General features: G+C 48.8%; 2 protein-coding genes across 3 annotated transcripts; both read left to right on the forward strand.

Annotated features, from left to right (window-relative positions):
- The first annotated feature begins 241 nt into the window (after positions 1-241).
- HOXA2 (homeobox A2) lies at positions 242-3,439 on the forward strand. Its single transcript, XM_002818107.4, has 2 exons — positions 242-1,674; positions 2,319-3,439. The coding sequence occupies exons 1-2, from the start codon at positions 1,290-1,292 to the stop codon at positions 3,056-3,058; spliced, it is 1,125 nt and encodes a 374-aa protein (XP_002818153.1). The 5' UTR covers positions 242-1,289; the 3' UTR covers positions 3,059-3,439.
- Positions 3,440-7,778: 4,339 nt separating this feature from the next.
- HOXA1 (homeobox A1) lies at positions 7,779-10,497 on the forward strand. 2 transcript variants are annotated; one of them, XM_009242941.4, is made up of 2 exons: positions 7,779-8,533; positions 9,005-10,497. In XM_009242941.4, exons 1-2 carry the CDS (start codon positions 7,882-7,884, stop codon positions 9,358-9,360), a joined length of 1,008 nt encoding a protein of 335 aa, XP_009241216.2. In that variant the 5' UTR covers positions 7,779-7,881; the 3' UTR covers positions 9,361-10,497. The 2 variants fall into 2 exon arrangements, with proteins under 2 accessions (XP_009241216.2, XP_063582110.1); XM_063726040.1 differs by lacking the exon at positions 9,005-10,497 and having other exon boundaries at positions 7,815-8,235; positions 8,439-8,528.
- Positions 10,498-13,099: the final 2,602 nt, after the last annotated feature.

Raw genomic sequence — 13,099 nt, forward strand, 5'->3', positions numbered from 1 at the left:
GCGCCTGCTCGGGGCGGCATTTCTTTGGCTGGCCACCGCCCTGGCTACGGGGATTTGGACACATGGACCTGGGGTTGTTGTCTCGCTTGGCACATGCATCTTTCTCCAGCCACTCCTGAGAAGTTGATGGCGCAGAAGGTCGGGAAGCTTCGAGAGCCGCCTCCCGTTTTCCGCTTCCCGCCGGAGCCAGATGCAAAGCTGCCGTGAAATAGCTTGCTAACAATGGGCCGGGGGAGCAGACTCTGGGCTGGACACTGGGAGGGGGGCGAGAGGCTGAGGGGAGAAGGGGAGGCGGACAGAAGAGAGAGGGAGGGAGAAAGGGGGAGAAGAGGAAAAAGAGGGAAAGGGACAGACAGGAAGAAAAACAGACCGAGAGAGATCAGTTTTGAGATCCAGGAACTGCTTTGAGGAAAAGTGAAGGAGGAAAAGGGAAAGAAAAGGAAGACCCCCTCCCAAACAAAATCTTTCTTTTCTTCTCTCTTTTCTGTCTTCTTTCTCCATCTCTCCATCTCCCTCTTCTTTCCTCTCTCTTTATTCTCCCTCTCTCCTCTCCTCTCTTCCTCTGCTCCTTTCTCCTGCTTTAACAGAACTTATGTGGCTGGGACGCAGGGCTCTCGGGTGTCAAAACTTTGAAGATTAATGGATTACTTTGTTAATGACTGCAGGCGTCAGACTGAGGTGCTTAAATGATTTGTGAGGTGCGAGGCGTCTTCCCGACAGTCCCAAACAATGCGCGGAGTGTGCGGGGGAGGCAGAGGGCAGCCACTGGCGGGACCGACAGCAGGGCTTACACTCGCGCACATTCACACACACACACACTCCCAGGCGCACACACTAGATCCTTGCAGACCAGGAGGCACGCAGACACCCTCGCCCCCACGTACTCCGGGACATCCCCACCCACACCAACATATATGTATTTTTGCTCTGAAAAAAGTGTAAATAAAGCCTCGCTGGCCCCCAATGAGGCGTTCCTTCCCGACTTTTTTGGATCAATCAAACAGACAGTGGCTTCTTTTGATTAAAGCCCAAATTGTCATTGGGCAGAAGCAATCATGTGACAGCCAATTCGGTCCAATTTCAACCTTGTCTCCATGAATTCAATAGTTTAATAGTAGCGCGGTCCCCATACGGCTGTAATCAGTGAATTAGAAAAAAAACACCCTAGCAGCGATATTCTATGATAGATTTTTTTTCCTCTGCGCTCGCCTTTTTCCTAGGCCTTGCCCCCCCCAAAGCCCCTCCAAAAGAGGGAACTTTTTCTCTGAGGGGGCTCCAAGGAGAAGGCCATGAATTACGAATTTGAGCGAGAGATTGGTTTTATCAATAGCCAGCCGTCGCTCGCTGAGTGCCTGACATCTTTTCCCCCTGTCGCTGATACATTTCAAAGTTCATCAATCAAGACCTCGACGCTTTCACACTCGACACTGATTCTTCCTCCTTTTGAGCAGACCATTCCCAGCCTGAACCCCGGCAGTCACCCTCGCCACGGCGCTGGCGGCCGACCCAAGCCGAGCCCCGCGGGCAGCCGCGGCAGCCCGGTGCCCGCCGGCGCCCTGCAGCCGCCCGAGTACCCCTGGATGAAGGAGAAGAAGGCGGCCAAGAAAACCGCACTTCTGCCGGCCGCCGCCGCCGCCGCCGCAGCCACCGGCCCTGCTTGCCTCAGCCACAAAGGTCAGTCCAAAGACTTGGCCCCAGGTCTCCAGGACCCTCTTCCTTCTCCGGGCTGCCCCGAGAGTGGCTGTGGGGGGAGGGGAGAGTGGGCTGAGAGAGAAGGAGGAGAGGGAGAGATGCTTGGTTGCCTTGTCCCTGCCCCTGTGGGTTCAGGAGTGGGTTTGATGGAGAGGAAAGGGGATCCTGCGCTCTACAATGAGACATATATATTTTTAGGAAGTGGGGGGAAACTTTCCCGAACTTGTGTAATGTGGGATGATTTATTTGAGTTGGAACTGACCTCCTCCTGTCTAGTTGTCCTAGAGTTTGGCTTTTTGACAGTAATGAAGAGTGATAGATCGCTCTTGCTCAGCTAAGCAGCTGACGCATTAATTATAAATTGTGTTGTGGCTAATATAAAGTTTGCTCCCGGATGAAGAGGTTGGGGGGAGCCACAGGCATGAATTCGATAGAGGTGGAGGAGACGGGGTCTGCCCAGGCTGGGCTCCCAGGAAAGGCAGCACAATAGCTCTACTGCATCCAGGGGCGGCCATTTTGTTGCAGTTGATCTTTTCTGCTATATTTATTCTCCAGTGGAATAACCCCGCTCGGACCCCTCTACCTCCAACTGTGCGTGTGTCTCTTGTTGGTTTCCCTTTCCGCAGAATCCCTGGAAATCGCCGATGGCAGCGGCGGGGGATCGCGGCGCCTGAGAACTGCTTACACCAACACACAGCTTCTAGAGCTGGAAAAAGAATTTCATTTCAACAAGTACCTTTGCAGACCCCGAAGGGTGGAGATTGCAGCGCTGCTGGATTTGACTGAGAGACAAGTGAAAGTGTGGTTTCAGAACCGGAGGATGAAGCACAAGAGGCAGACCCAGTGCAAGGAAAACCAAAACAGCGAAGGGAAATGTAAAAGCCTTGAGGACTCCGAGAAAATAGAGGAGGACGAGGAAGAGAAGACGCTCTTTGAGCAAGCCCTTAGCGTCTCTGGGGCCCTTCTGGAGAGGGAAGGCTACACTTTTCAGCAAAATGCCCTCTCTCAGCAGCAGGCTCCCAATGGACACAATGGCGACTCCCAAAGTTTCCCAGTCTCGCCTTTAACCAGCAATGAGAAAAATCTGAAACATTTTCAGCACCAGTCACCCACTGTTCCCAACTGCTTGTCAACAATGGGCCAGAACTGTGGAGCTGGCCTAAACAATGACAGTCCTGAGGCCCTTGAGGTCCCCTCTTTGCAGGACTTTAACGTTTTCTCTACAGATTCCTGCCTGCAGCTTTCAGATGCAGTTTCACCCAGTTTGCCAGGTTCCCTCGACAGTCCCGTAGATATTTCAGCTGACAGCTTTGACTTTTTTACAGACACACTCACCACAATCGACTTGCAGCATCTGAATTACTAAAAACATTAAAGCAAAACAAAGCATCACAAAACAAAAACCCCTTTGACCAGGTGGTTTTGCCTTCTTTTATTCGGGAGTTTATTTTTATTTTCTCCTTGACCTACCCCTTCCCTCCTTTAAGTGTTGAGGATTTTCTGTTTAGTGATTCCCTGACCCAGTTTCAAACAGAGCCATCTTTTACAGATTATTTTGGAGTTTTAGTTGTTTTAAACCTAACTCAACAACCCTTTATGTGATTCCTGAGAGCAATATGAGGGCTGCAAGAAAGTGATCATATAATTGTATCTTCACTTTCTTTTTATTTTTGTATTACATTAGGATGCATTGTCATGCATATTTTTTGTAGAATAAATTCTCCTTTGCTATAAGTAGCTTTCTTATTTTTCTCCCCCTCTTTTTTCAGGCTCATAACGGTTTCTTTTTCTTCTTTTAGTCTAACTTGGTAAATAAAATTCGTCACAATTTATCTTCTTTTTTCAATTTTAATACATTTATTAAGGCGGCATGTTCAAAGTCTTCAATGGACGGCAACAAACCAGAAAGCCAAAAAATGACTAGGGCTTCTAATAAGTGTTTTTTTTTTTTTTTCTTTTTTGCTTCTTCTTCTCCTCCTTCTTTTTAAAGGATCTGATTTTCAGTGCACAGGTTCAAGCCATAGATTTAAATTGGTAACAGAGACAGAATTGGACAGTCTAAGATTTGGGCCAAGCCCAAGCTCTTGAAAGTGGAGAAATAAAGTGCCTACAGAAACCTCCAACTCCAGGAATGAGTAACATGGAGTTTCTTTAATAAGCTACCAGTCTCCAGGTCAATAACTAAGTTATCAACAATTCATTTATTTACACACTTTTGTTTCAAACATCCACATTTCAACTCCCTCCCCCATAAAGCCCTCCACATTTTCAGTGTGGTTGATTAATCTCCCAGCTGTTGATGGGTTCAGGCAAAACAGACCTAAAAGATAGAGAAAAACAAAAATAAAACAAAACAGTGATTACTATCTGGAAAATGCACCCCAGAAAATGTTCTTTCCAGCCCTCTGGTTCAGTCACTCTAGGATTCTTTTTTTTTTTTTTCAGGGTCAGAAAAATCAATATTTCATTCTTAAACCTGTTTACATTGCTAATAATGGATCATTAATGCTTCGAAGTCAGGTTAGCAAGTTGAGATTTAAAATGGTGTGTTTCTACACCCTAGGTTATAAATTAACCCAGGTTCTAGAGAGAGAGAAAAGCACTTTAAATGAAATATCAATAAAATGTGATCTAGGGTGTGTCACTGGGTTGTTGCTTTTTCCCCCCCTCCCTTGTTAGGTCTCCCCATGTTTATTTTTCCCTTTCTGAGCTCTCTTCTGATGCCTACTTACTTACCGTGAGAAAACGCAGCATGTAAGCAACATGTGTGTGGGGCGGGTTGATTTAAGAACCTGGCTCTTAACAGCAAAGGCTTGAAAGTTCCAATGACAACGCGATGTTTCTTCATAGGTTTGCTCCCTACCTTCCCTCGCCCCTTCCTCCGCTAAATCCCAGCTGCGGCGGCGGAGTGTGGGGACTATGGCTGGTTTCCGGCCCTAAGCTCAGCGCGGAGCAGGGCGTCCCAGCCGCGGCCAGGGCTGCGCAGCTCCTGGATGCGATTCGTCCTACGCTCATAAATCAAACGCTTTCTATGAATGAGAATGTCATCAAAGAGATCAATTGCAGGAACACATGCACAAATAAAAATCCTCTTACGTTATTTGCCGGGGATCCCCGTCCGAAAGCATTAAGTTAGAAGGCGTTTAGTCATAATTCATTTTTATTGCTCTTTTAAAACAACAGCTTGGCTGAGCCGCGGATGCCATGAACAGTTCAGGGCCTCGGCGGCGTTTTGTCTCCTCCTTATTCCTTTCCTTTCTAGCATAAGGGCCCTGAAAGAGGCGTTTTGAGCCAAGAGAACTGCTTGTAGGCGATCATTTTAAGCGTAACCAAGCTCGCCTTTCACCCAGTCTCCCAAGGCGTTGAAAGAGACCAGCTCCAGTCTTGGGGCGCTGACCTACTTGCCTAGAGGGCCAAGAATCTCCTACTCGGTGGAACAGCCCCCAGAATTTCTTGGGGGAGGGGTGTGGGGAAAGAACTGAGCTTCAGAAGCCTAAGGGCTAGAGGCCAGGGGAGGCTGCCTTTGTGTGCCGTTCCCGGAGAGCGGCGCTCTGGGCTGCCAGGCGAGGCATAGCCAGCCCGGCTGCGAGCGCCCGGCCTGTGGGGAGCCGGGAACAGTAAGCGGAGGAGGGCGGCCGCCGGGCCTGTGTGTCTGCGGGCCTGTGTGCGAGTGCAAGCTCGTGATCCCAAGAAAAACACGCCACCCAGGTTGCCCCAGAAAAAAGGCCAGGAGAGAAGAAGAGAGGCTGAGGGAGAGCAGCGCCGAGGCAGCGAACTAGCAGAGAGAGTGGCTCCTGCCGGGGTCGGCTTTGCGGCAGGCGCCCTGCAGCCGAGGGGGTCCTGCAAACCCAGGCTGAGGAGGGCAACCAAGGTACAGGAATGAGGCAGCGGGGGAAAATTACCGACTTGCTCAGGCTTGGAGGGAGGATTGCTCGCATAGCCAACACCGACCTACTCACATCCTGCCCCCTCTCCCATAGGAGCTCCTTCTCTCCCCGCCGCTGGAAGCTGGCGCTCCCAAGGAAGCCGCCTCCAGGAGGACCGCCTTGCCTTTCCCCTTCTCCAGTCGGAGGATTCACAGGAGCCGAAACTGGGGCAGGGGTGGCTGCCCAACCCCAGAAAGTGGGCCTTTCCTGCCCGTGCTCCCTCTTAACCATGCTTGGGATGGATCAAAGTCACAGAGAAATACCATTCTGAAAGGAAATGTTTGGGGAGAATGTTTCATTGTTACTGAGGGAGTCCAGAGTCAGCATGGGTTTTGTCTCTTGAGGGGACAGGTTTGGGGGAACTTCGGTACGTGGAGAACAGAATACAGAAGACTGAAAGGGTGACTAACATATTTGAAATGTACTTTCCTTGAAAAAAAAACCTTCCCTGTTCTAACAGAGGAGGAAAGGCTGAAGGGGAGTGGAAACCCCAAACCCACATACATGCATTCACTATAAATTTCATCTGATTCCAACATTGTACACATGGTTGGAGTAAAATTTATACAGCATTGCTTATAATTTATACAGCAAAGCTTCCTGGACGAGCTCTCGATTTCTCCTACCCAAGATTGCATCAATTCTTGGTCTCCGTTTGGCTTTTTCTCTCTACAAGCCCAGGGTTGACGTGAAACCTAATAGTAAACAACAATTTAACGACCTCAGCAGCCTCAGGGAAGTAGGGTGATGGGGAACAGGAACCCTGGCCTGGGATGACGCTCAGATTTGCATGTGTCTCTCTAGGGAAAGACTTGAAGGTTCTCATAAGCAACTACACAGCCAGTTGGAAAGGGGAGGAGGTGTCGTTGGGGTAAAGTGTCCCGTCCACCATCAGCCATCTGTCCACCGCCCCTCCCACCTGCCAGTCCCCACACCCACTCTAGACGTGCAGCCGAATGAGGAAGGTTATAAAAGGAAGCTCTCTCTCTCTTCTAACATTCCCCTCCAGAAAAAGAGGAACGCAACGAAGGGAGTTCAGCTACTTTGTTGGAGCTGTGGACCGGCCCTGTGAGGCCCACTCGGGAGCGCGGAGGCTCCTGGGTCTCGGGGCGCCGGCAGATGGCCTGCACCGCACGGCCCGGCCCCCACGCTGGCCACGTCCGCCAGCGTCATCTCTCCCCCGCCTCCTACCCCTAAAAATCCGGCGGTCGAGTAGCTCCGCATCCCGGAGGGCTCCCGGTGCAAAACTGAGTGGGAAAGAGAAAGGGGCGGAGAGCGACGAGAGAGGGAAGGTGGGGAAGAAGAGCTCGGCAGCCCCCGGCCTTTTCCGGCGAGCTGAGTTTCCAGGGCTCATCCACCCCCACAAGTCGAATTACAGAAACTCCTCATTGCCATGCTAATGACGAGCGGGGGCTGTGGGGAGAGGGTTTCGAAGACCCTCCTAGAAGAAGGGAAGTTTCTTTTCTTGTCCTCGTCTCCTTCACGCCCACCCGAGTTCCTCCCAGACAGCCCTCTGCGCTCTTCCCTCTCCATTCCGAGCTTGAAGAGCTGGTGGCCCAGCCTCGCCCTCCACCACGGTTCTATGCGCTCCTCACAGCCCCACTGTCTCCCAGCCCAGCCTCAGAACAGAGGAGGTGGCCTGGGAACCCGGGGCGCGGTGTTAGCCGGATTCCCCGCCTTCCGGCTGGGCGAGCTGCGGGCTGGGCCGGCGTACTTGCGGCCACCCGGCGAGCTCTGGCCCACTGATTCCCGCCCCGAGAGAGCCGGGAGCCCTCTTCCCTTCTCACCTCTCGCCAGTTCATCTTTCAGTGCACGGTGGGGAGGGGGCGGGAGCGGGGGACGCCTCCCAGCCCCCACCTCCCGGAGGCCTGGCGGGGCGGGCAGCGGAGTCGGGCGCGCGCAAAAGGCAGCCTTTGCTCTTCTTCGCTCCAGCACTCCAAATCGGCCTTTGCAGTCGCCGCAGCAGCTGCCGCCGCCTAGGCTGCCTGGGGGGGCGACTGCGCGTCACCTAGACGGCGGAGCGCCGGGGATTTAAATGCCACTGCAACGGTGATCCATCACCGCGGAAGCCTGCAAACTTTTGCAGGAGGCTCAGCCATTGGCTGACACCGTCACGTGCCCCTCCTCCGGCGTCCTCCGCCCTCCCGCCCCCCCTCTTGCGCACTGTACATTCATATCATTTTTCTTCTCCGGCCCCATGGAGGAAGTGAGAAAGTTGGCACAGTCACCCCGGGCTTCGCAGAACCAGGTCACTCAGTGACAGATGGACAATGCAAGAATGAACTCCTTCCTGGAATACCCCATACTTAGCAGTGGCGACTCGGGGACCTGCTCAGCTCGAGCCTACCCCTCGGACCATGGGATTACAACTTTCCAGTCGTGCGCGGTCAGTGCCAACAGTTGCGGCGGCGACGACCGCTTTCTAGTGGGCAGGGGGGTGCAGATCAGTTCGCCCCACCACCACCACCACCACCACCATCACCACCCCCAGCCGGCTACCTACCAGACTTCCGGGAACCTGGGGGTGTCCTACTCCCACTCGAGTTGTGGTCCAAGCTATGGCTCACAGAACTTCAGTGCGCCTTACAGCCCCTACGCGTTAAATCAGGAAGCAGACGTAAGTGGTGGGTACCCCCAGTGCGCTCCCGCTGTTTACTCTGGAAATCTCTCACCTCCCATGGTCCAGCATCACCACCACCACCAGGGTTATGCTGGGGGCGCGGTGGGCTCGCCTCAATACATTCACCACTCATATGGACAGGAGCACCAGAGCCTGGCCCTGGCTACGTATAATAACTCCTTGTCCCCTCTCCACGCCAGCCACCAAGAAGCCTGTCGCTCCCCTGCATCGGAGACAGCTTCTCCAGCGCAGACTTTTGACTGGATGAAAGTCAAAAGAAACCCTCCCAAAACAGGTCAGTCCTGCTGGTTGGTGGATGCGCCTTGATTACTCTGGAAGGAGCTGGTATGCTTAATTTCCAAGGAAATTGATAATGATCTTTTTTTTTTTTTTAAAGGCTTTTGTATCAGACTAGTGTTGTAGTGCATAGAGAGGGTGCCCAGAGGTGTTGGGGCAAAGAAGTCTCGGGGATTGGTGTGTTTTCAAGGATTTTATACATTTGGGAAGTAGGAAGTATGTGGGGGTGGTTATTGTGACGGTAGTGTTCTGTTAATATCTTAAGGCTCCATTAATCACCGGTCTGACCATGCTAATGGTTTACATCAGGTTAACACTTTACACCTCATCACTCACCCTCCACAGCCCGATTTGTGTTGAGTTCTTGATCTTTTCTTTACCTGAGTGTTGCCATGAAGCGTGTAGGGAATCTCAAGTCGATTATAAAAATTTTTACCTTTCCGTCTCATGGCTTCTCACTTTGCCCCAGGGAAAGTTGGAGAGTACGGCTACCTGGGTCAACCCAACGCGGTGCGCACCAACTTCACTACCAAGCAGCTCACGGAACTGGAGAAGGAGTTCCACTTCAACAAGTACCTGACGCGCGCCCGCAGGGTGGAGATCGCTGCATCCCTGCAGCTCAACGAGACCCAAGTGAAGATATGGTTCCAGAACCGCCGGATGAAGCAAAAGAAACGTGAGAAGGAGGGTCTCTTGCCCATCTCTCCCGCCACCCCGCCAGGAAACGACGAGAAGGCCGAGGAATCCTCAGAGAAGTCCAGCTCTTCGCCCTGCGTTCCTTCCCCGGGATCTTCTACCTCAGACACTCTGACTACCTCCCACTGAGGCGGCTCCAGCCCCAGACAACAGCCCAGGCATCTCCTTGGGCTGGGACTTCTTACCCAAAGCACATGCTTAGCTTATCTTTCTTTCCATTTACAGTCTCTTTCTTCCTTTCTGATCCTATCTGGGGAGCTCCTGGCCAGGATAATATGTTTGCAGATAATTCTGGACCAGAGACTTGGTGTGGGATTAACACCTTAATCCAGGTTGGGTGCCAGCATACATTTTCTGGTGGGCCTTAACATCCCTCCTGCTTTTAGGAGAATTCACAGAACCTACTGTTCCTTTCAGATGACCTTTTGGAAAATAGTTCCCTTTGCCAACAGTAACATGCCAGAAGGAATCTTCTCATCTTTTATCTAACTATATGTACAGGTCTCCCCTCCCTTGTCCTTGAAAGTAGGATATAGTGAAAGGTGAGTCCAGGAGCTCAGGAAGAAGAGATGCACTATATGTTTACACAATTAATTCATCCCTTAATTTAAGTCATTTTCATGTGTGTGAGTTTGCTGGCTGTAAATACTTTGTCCTGAGAGATTTATCTTTATACAGATTTTCTAGAAATGTTTAGGTTACTAAAACAGGGTGGGCAAACTCTCAAAACTAGTACAATTTTATAGGTGAAAGAACAAATTCTCTCATTTAAACCCAATCAGATGCCTCAGAGGGTAGCCTTGATTTGTTCTTACAGTTAAGAAGCCCTGCAGAGCACAAACTTCAGAAACCTGGCTTCCTGTGCTAAGTCTTTCCCAATCCCTACCCCTTTCTTCTCAGGCCACCCTCTGTTTAAAATTTGTGCTGGGTTATTCAGAACCTGAAAGTATTATTCAAACCAACTTCTTCCTTCTACAGTTATCTTAGCTGGATATAACGTATTTTCAGCTCAATTGTTAATGTGATGGATGGCACAATGAATGTATATTTTGTGTGATTCGTGAATAGTTTTTTGCATGTCGCACAATGTTTGATGTCCCCGAAGTACCACACTGAGTTCTATCAGTTATCCTTTGTGAGCCTATGATATTCCCCATTTCCTGTACAATCATGAACAGCTCTGAGATCCTGGAGTGATATGATCCAGAGCAGAGTTTACGGGTCTTAGGATGTCTGTAATAAATAAATATACTCAAGTTTCAGGTATGCTTAAGCATCCGTGTATTTGGCTGGGCTACAATTTGTTAATTCCTATGAAGTTGGCACATTTCATGAGGGGAAAGGGAGAAGGGTGGTAAATATTTTCAAAGAGATGGACCTTTTCTTGAATAAAAGTTAATAACAGCTCCTTTATTATAATCAAAGCTCATAATGGAAAAAAAGACTGATGAAGAAATTTATGAAGCAGATTTATTTTTGAAACAAACATGGATACTTCCTGGGTCAAGTGCTAACCTTTTCACCTCCAACTGGATGTTGACGTATATATAAACAGAACTCCCTTCAAAAGCCAAAACTGTCTTCAGTCAGTCTTTCCTCACATCAGTGAACCAAGAACTAAGAGATTCACATTTAATTAGCTCCAGTATAAAGTTGTTGTGAGGATGGGTCCCTTATTCCACTCCTCTTCCTTCTTTTTGGATTGTCAGGCATAGTTCCGATATATTCCACCCTTGAAATGGAGTGTTTTTAGTAAACCCTTGCATCCCTTCCCCCATTCTTCCTGTCAACAACCATCCCTTCCTGCGGCTCTTCCCCCCCTTCTTCCCCATCTCTGGGTTGCACATCTTATTCCCTTCAGACTCAGCTTTGATTTCATAGCCGTCATGGCTGTAAAGGATCCACAGTTCTAATTCTATGCCACATAACCCAGAAAAAAAAAGTCATTTTCTTCTCCGGGCTCAACAGGTACTTCCAGGTGAACTTGTGGAAGCTACCCTGAAGTCTTTCAATATCCAAGTTGTTTCTGACCAAGGTATGTATCTGCTTTCAAAAGAGGAAGCCAGCAAATGATAGAGTTCGAAGTGGCTCTCCTCCCAGACCTCTTTATTGCTTTCCTTTACTTTCACACATTTTTGGAGGCATTTTATTTAACCCAACAGTACAGCAGAAAATTTACAGCACTGAAAACAAACACAGACATATGACTTCCTTCCTCCCCAAAGGGTGTTTTACAAAGGAAGGGCTGGAGGAGAAAAACCCTACAAAAATTTGGAATTTGCAGGCCGTCTAGAGCACTTGTGAGAATTCCTGCACTTCCCTGTCAAAGAAGACAAGGCTGAACTTTGCGGTGCAGTTGCTGCGGCCATATCAAGGGCACCGGGTGCCCTCCCCTCAGCTGCTGGGTTCTGAGGTTGCCTGTAAAAGACTCAAGTGGATGGAGAAGAACTTCAAAGACGGTCAACCCTTTCTTTCATTTCCTGCCTGGCCTTATACTGTATCTTTTGTTTATTAGTGTAGGGCCACACAGCAAAACAGATGGCTGGCTTCCAAATACTTTAATGTGTTAAAGTGTCATTTGCATGCCATTGACTCCATTTCAATATCTAAAAGCAGGGCTGGATCCGCTGGAATCCCAGAGATTCCAGTCTTTAAGGTGCTGGTTTTAAAGTAGCAGAGAGAGAGAACAATAAATTACGGCTAACCATCTCTAGCTTTCTCTAGGTCATGGAATAAATCAGTTAACAAGCAATGCATTTAGGAAACATTAATACACCTTTCAACAGGGAAAACATTTGTATCTTTTTAGCTGTCTCAATCGATTAAATCAAAGGCGCTTAACACATCCTATTTCAAGGTCTCTTCTCTTTCTGCTTTGGTCTCTAAGGAGCACAGTTAGCTACTTGAAAAATGACAGCAATGATAACTGAAACAACATAGAGTGGGAAAACTGAAAATAACATTTTATTGATACATTTAAAAAGGAAACAAGGGTCTCAATTAGGCACCTGGGATAATTGCGATACAAAATTCTAGTTTTCTAATGTTTTTTTCCTCACTTCCTCTACATTTATCCACAGTACTCCCCAAATACAGAGTGTTCCCAAAGTAGGCTGAGTTGAGGTCTTGCTTTGGCTCTGAAGTCTGCTCTGGGTTTCACCTTTTAAAGTTTACTTTTGGAGGCTATTCAAATGCGGTGGTGTTTTCCTCTGGGGCAATCAGATTCAAACCGATCAATATTTACTCAGTCTGAAAGGGTTGTTGAAAAGGCTGCTAACAACAAACTGCTTAGCTGCTCACCCCTGTTTAATCTCAGGTTCACCGAAAGTTCAAGAAGAGATGAATGCAGTGATGGGTCACTTTAGAATGAGTCCCAGCAGTTTATCTGAGCTCTCAGCTAAAGGCAACAATTATAGTTCCATCCCTCTTTGGGAAAGGGGCAACTTTCCTATTATTCTTTTGCTAAACAATGTTTACTAGAAACTTAAAACACTTTCCTCTCCCCTCCTGGTTCTTTTCTTTTCTTCCTTTTTTTCTTTTTTCTTTTTTTTTTTGGAAGCTTCCAGCTGCCCTTCTCCTCTCCCCTCCTCTAGTTTTCTGCCAATCCATTAGGTTTCATTTGACTTTAAATAAATTACATCAAATATTGTTAAAATGTTAAATTAGTCTGACAGAAGATATCTGATTTATTTCAGATGCCACGAGCTATGAAATGAAGCTCTTTGGGCCATTAGAGTTTATCTTTGTGAAAGTACAGGGCAAGATTGAATTGAAATCCATTTGTGTTTGAGTAATATTGACAATCAGAGCCCCAATATCCATCTGAGATGGCTGTTGAGTGGGAAAGGGGGGAGGGAGAATCTTGTGC

This window comes from Pongo abelii, chromosome 6 (genome assembly GCF_028885655.2).
Source record: "Pongo abelii isolate AG06213 chromosome 6, NHGRI_mPonAbe1-v2.0_pri, whole genome shotgun sequence".
NCBI lineage: Eukaryota > Metazoa > Chordata > Mammalia > Primates > Hominidae > Pongo > Pongo abelii.

Coding starts and splice junctions, on each gene's coding strand:
- HOXA1 (XM_009242941.4), top strand. CDS start 7,882: ATGGACAATGCAAGAATGAACTCCTTCCTGGAATACCCCATACTTAGC. Junction 8,534..9,004: donor AAGAAACCCTCCCAAAACAG/GTCAGTCCTGCT, acceptor ACTTTGCCCCAG/GGAAAGTTGGAGAGTACGGC.
- HOXA2 (XM_002818107.4), top strand. CDS start 1,290: ATGAATTACGAATTTGAGCGAGAGATTGGTTTTATCAATAGCCAGCCG. Junction 1,675..2,318: donor TGCTTGCCTCAGCCACAAAG/GTCAGTCCAAAG, acceptor CCCTTTCCGCAG/AATCCCTGGAAATCGCCGAT.